Source organism: Octopus bimaculoides, chromosome 28 (genome assembly GCF_001194135.2).
Source record: "Octopus bimaculoides isolate UCB-OBI-ISO-001 chromosome 28, ASM119413v2, whole genome shotgun sequence".
Lineage (NCBI taxonomy): Eukaryota > Metazoa > Mollusca > Cephalopoda > Octopoda > Octopodidae > Octopus > Octopus bimaculoides.
Window position 1 is genome coordinate 7,289,892 of NC_069008.1, and position 4,736 is coordinate 7,294,627.

The window sequence follows — 4,736 nt, forward strand, 5'->3', positions numbered from 1 at the left end:
ATGCATGCTTGTATGTATATATGTATGCATATATGAAAGTGTGTATGTGTGTGCACATATATACATACATACACACACACATACATACATACATACATACATACATACATACATACATACATACACACACACACACATACATACATACATACAGGGTGGGTCAACTATTCGAGAACAAAACATTGAAGAACCATAGGCGACTTAGACTTGAACTAAACATCCTCACTTTTTTCAACCGCAGCATGGAAACTTGTCGTTCACATAGCCTTAGCCACCAGCCATATTAATTTTAATATACCCAACTTCTTAAATCACTTGACATGACATGGTTCTAGACATGTGGAGCGAGGGTGTCCTCTCTCTGGTTGATCTGCCAAGCATTTACACACTGCTGAGGAGAGCACAAGTGAGGTGAGTCAGCCACCTTGTTCGAATGTCTGATACACGACTACCCAAAAGACTGTTTTACAGCGAATTGGTAGGAGGCAAGCGCATGCAAGGTGGACAGTAAAAGCATTTCAAGGACACAGTCAAAGCCTGACTAAAGAACTTTGAGATGAACCCCGACACCTGGGAAACGCAAGCACAAGAATGCTCTGCCTGGAGAAGCTATACCATAGAGATGTCATCTCATACAAACAACAAGATTGCAAGAGCACAAAGAGAGCGCTGCGTAGGTCCAAAGTCAACTCCTTACCTTCAGTCTCAACAGACCATCAACGCCTGGCATGCGGCAGAGCGTTCCGAGCATACATCGGACTGATTGGTCACGGCCGGATACACCGTGCTCCGTCTTCTTCTCCCATGTGCTGTCCTTGGTCATAGTCAACAATGAAGGACGAAGTAAAAATGTGTGTGTGTGTGTGTATGTGTGTGAAATAAGTAGTTGGTTAGTCCTCGATGAAATAAACCTATGATCTCAGATATTCAAGACACGAATGTCTCGTCTTTTTCTAAAAAGTGTACCTGGTTCAGTGAACCTTGATTTAGTCAATCTCCAATTTAAAGCGTTCACTGTCATGACTTACAAATTTTTAAGAATATGAAGGACTATAGTATATAACGTAGCCTTTCCTTATTTCTAGGCATAGTATGCGGTTTCAGAGAGGTCTAGCTGTTACTTCTAATAGATAAAATGAAGTGATCAAATAGATCTTTCTCCGTTGTACTTGGCAGAAGTTTCAACTGGATTAAACTAACAATATTCTTTGTTTTGAAATCACGCTTCCTGGATATCGTGGATGTGGGACACCCGCCTAGACCTTATTATTTACCGTGGTACTTAGCATTTTCCTACATGCTACAACTTGGAAGAAAACATTTTCTAGATGTTAAGTGCTATACATACGGCTATTAGTATATATCACGGAAGGGTATGTGCTCCATAGGTATCACTAGCTACATTCTAATTATTACTAGTTACCAGAGAAGGGAACAAATTCTTTGGCGTACACAAATACCGGGGAAGATATACACTTCCTAAGTATTACCGATGTGCTATCATATACAATGGTATACACACATCAGTAGTATGTACCATGGATGGTATTAACTCATTAGTTATGTACAAAGGAAAGGCGGTGAGCTGGCAGAATCGTTTGCACGCTTAGCGACATTGCGCCTGTCTTTACGTTCTGAGTTCAAATTCCGCCGAGGTCGTCTTTGCCTTTCATCCTTACGCGGTCGATAAAATAAGTACCAGTTGAACACTTAGATCGATATAATCCACTTACTCACTTCCTCAGAATTGCTGGCCTTGTGTCAAAATTTTAAATCATTATTATGTGCAAAAGAAAATACACAGGCTCTAGATGTAAATACGCCCCATTTTAGCCACAAATCCCTTCAAGTTCCTATGCACCGTGTTAAGCCCATACTAAATATTTCTTGTGTAGATCCCATATGAATGTTATGAATATTTCCATTGTTATCTGTTCTTCATTTCACCATCTATTTTCCACATGAATTTTTATTTACATTTACAAACGGTATGTAATATTAATAAAACTTCTTTAATTTCTAATACATGTACGACAGCAAAAAGAAACATTTAAGTGGATACTTTATCAAAACATGCCAAAAAGATTTCATGGTTTATAAAAACCAAATATGTGTGTGCTATGTAGTATGCTAGGTACGAGATGGTAACCAAATAGTTGAGTATGTGAAAGTATACAATACCCAGAACGCGCGCGCGCGCATTGATATGCTTCCTCATGCTGCATGATATGTATTTTTGTACCATACCAATAAAACAACATTTGTACTATCATTGACGAAGAAAATTTATTTTATCTATTGCTTTAATAGTGAAGTCTTCATCTCTATCTCACAAGGACTATATGTTCTTCGCCAGTTTTGGAATCTTCATCATTTTCACCAGCTTTTCAGCTCTCGTTTCCTCCTCATGTTCCGTCTTCTGTTTCACGTGCCAGTCTAAATCATTCAATCTCTGCATCACCTTTTCTTCCAGTTCCTTCAACTCAGGTAAATCCAAATCTTTCAAATTCCTCTTCTCAGTTATCTGCTGCTGTTGCTGTTCTTCTTGTATCTTTAGTCCATACATCCGCCGCTCTTTCAGTATCAGTTGTTCTTCCAATTCACTTACATAATGTGTCACTCGTTCTTTGTGCTCCTTCATCACCTGTAATGACAATCGTATCTTCTTCCGCAATTTATCTTCTTCCTGTCCTAGTTCTTTCTTCTGTTTCACTAACCAATCCAAATCTTTCAACTCCAACTTCACCTGCTCAGCCAATTTATTAATTCTAGGTCTCTGCAGTTTTTCCTGTTTTTTCAGTTCATGCATCACCTGCTCTTCAAGATTTTCTAATTCCTGCCTCACCGCTTCTTCCAGTTTATTCAGTTGCTGTCTCACCTGGTCTCCCTCTTCCTTTAGTCCTTGTATCACCTGGTCTAGCATTTCTTTTTTCAATCGCATCGCATCTTTATCCCACTCAGTGTGCACTTTCTCTTCCTTCTCTGATTTCACTTCCTCTTCCGCCTCAGGTTTCACTTCCTCCTTCAGGTCTTCTTCCATGGAACGTTTATTAGCAATTTCTTCGTTAATAAAGAGATTTTCCTTTCTAGGAAAACGCATAATAAATGTTTCATCTGTAGAGTTCGGAGCAGGTCCGACAGAATTTACCCTGTTAGGACCCAAGAAGAAACTACTTAAACATCGTTTGGCCCAAGAAATGAAGCGAGCCAAGCGTCCCCTCCCGCCTGGTGTAGCTGCTAGGGACAATGGCGGTATTTGCATTTCTTCAACCAAACACAAATGCAAAAACTAACTAAACCAAAACAAAATATAAATTGAGACAAAAGCTGGAAGGAGAATATAATGGAGGGAAGATGGATAGGGAACAATAGACTGAAAAATTAATTAAAATGACATAATTATATAAATGAAATCAAAAGACGAGATAAATAATCAAAATTATCATACAGTTAATGAACCAGGAAAATAGAAAAGGATACAGAAACAAAGAAAGAACTAGTTGATTGCTTTCAGTCAGTTAATTAAATTGAAACATATATGTTTGGTTCGATATATCTGTGAGCTAATCATTCAAACTTGCAAGTATATAAAGAGAGGAAAGAAACAAAGAAAAGTGGGGGAAAAGGGATAAAGAACTAAAAAAAATCAATTGCCTGATGAAGTCGTCAGCAAATTGTTGAAAACACGGTATAGAAATTAATTTAAATCAATTGAAAATAAGTAATAGATATACATATAAACCTGAGATCGATTTAAAACAGAACGGAGGTGAGCAAAATCTTCAAGTTGTACCTTTTGGAATGTTACGTCATAATCTCTCCTGCAAACCTTCATGACGTAATTACAGAGAATTTTTGATGAAAGTAGCAAACAGGCGCAGGCGCAGCTGTGTGGTAAGAAGCTTGCTTCCCAACCATATGGTTCCAGGTTCAGTCCCACTGTGTGTCACCTTGGGCAAGTGTCTTCTACTACAGCATCGGACCGACCAAAACCTTGTGAGTGGATTTGGTAAACGGAAACTGAAAGAAGCTTGTTGTGTATATATATATATATATATATATATATATGTGTGTGTGTGTGTGTGTGTGTGTGTGTGTGTGTGTGTGTGTGTGTGTGTGTGTGTATGTATGTATATATCTGTGTGTGTCTTTGTGTCTGTGTTTGTCCCCCATCACCGCTTGACAACTGGCATTGGTGTGTTTACATCCCCGTAACTTAGCCGTTCGGTAAAAGAGATCGATAGAATAAATACTATGCTTACAAAGAATAAGTCATTGGGTCGATTTGTTCGACTAAAAAAAAAACCCTTTAATGCGGTGCTCCAGAATGGCCGCAGTCAAATGACTTAAACAAATAAAAGAATAAAAGAACTGTCATTTAATATCTAATTCGAAGAGAACGCAATACACGGTAACATTTTGTGTTCAAATCCCGTTGAATTCATATTTGCAATTCGCCAGCTGAAGAGTATAAAGCAGTACTCAGTGGAGTCCATGTAATATAACAAATTATAGTCTGCCCGCTGGATCTTTGAACAATAGAGATTCTTTATAACACCAGACCAGTGGGTATATGAATAACATCCACCACCACCACCATCAACCCACCTTGAGGTTTTTTTGAATAATCCTTTCTACTGGAAACACAAGGCCTCAAATTTGGGGGGAGGGGTTAAGTCGATTACATCGACCCCAGTGCATAACCTGTACTAATTTTATCGACCCAGAAAGGATGA

The 4,736-nt window shown here is 38.6% G+C and overlaps 1 protein-coding gene across 3 annotated transcripts in view; it reads right to left on the reverse strand.

Annotated features, from left to right (window-relative positions):
- LOC128251142 (golgin subfamily A member 6-like protein 7) overlaps nucleotides 1-3,857 on the reverse strand; it is an 8,753-nt gene extending 4,896 nt beyond the window's left edge. Inside the window, exons 1-2 of one of the 3 annotated variants that reach the window (XM_052977603.1) lie at nucleotides 3,743-3,774; nucleotides 2,268-3,149 (exon numbers count right to left, since the gene is read on the reverse strand). In XM_052977603.1, the coding sequence (XP_052833563.1) occupies nucleotides 2,339-3,100 (762 nt within the window). In that variant the 5' untranslated portion in view covers nucleotides 3,101-3,149; nucleotides 3,743-3,774 and the 3' untranslated portion in view covers nucleotides 2,268-2,338. Of the gene's footprint in view, nucleotides 1-2,267; nucleotides 3,150-3,742 lie in introns of those variants that run through there. The other 2 variants (XR_008266994.1, XR_008266993.1) reach the window with 2 other exon arrangements.
- Between the last annotated feature and the right edge of the window lie 879 nt (nucleotides 3,858-4,736).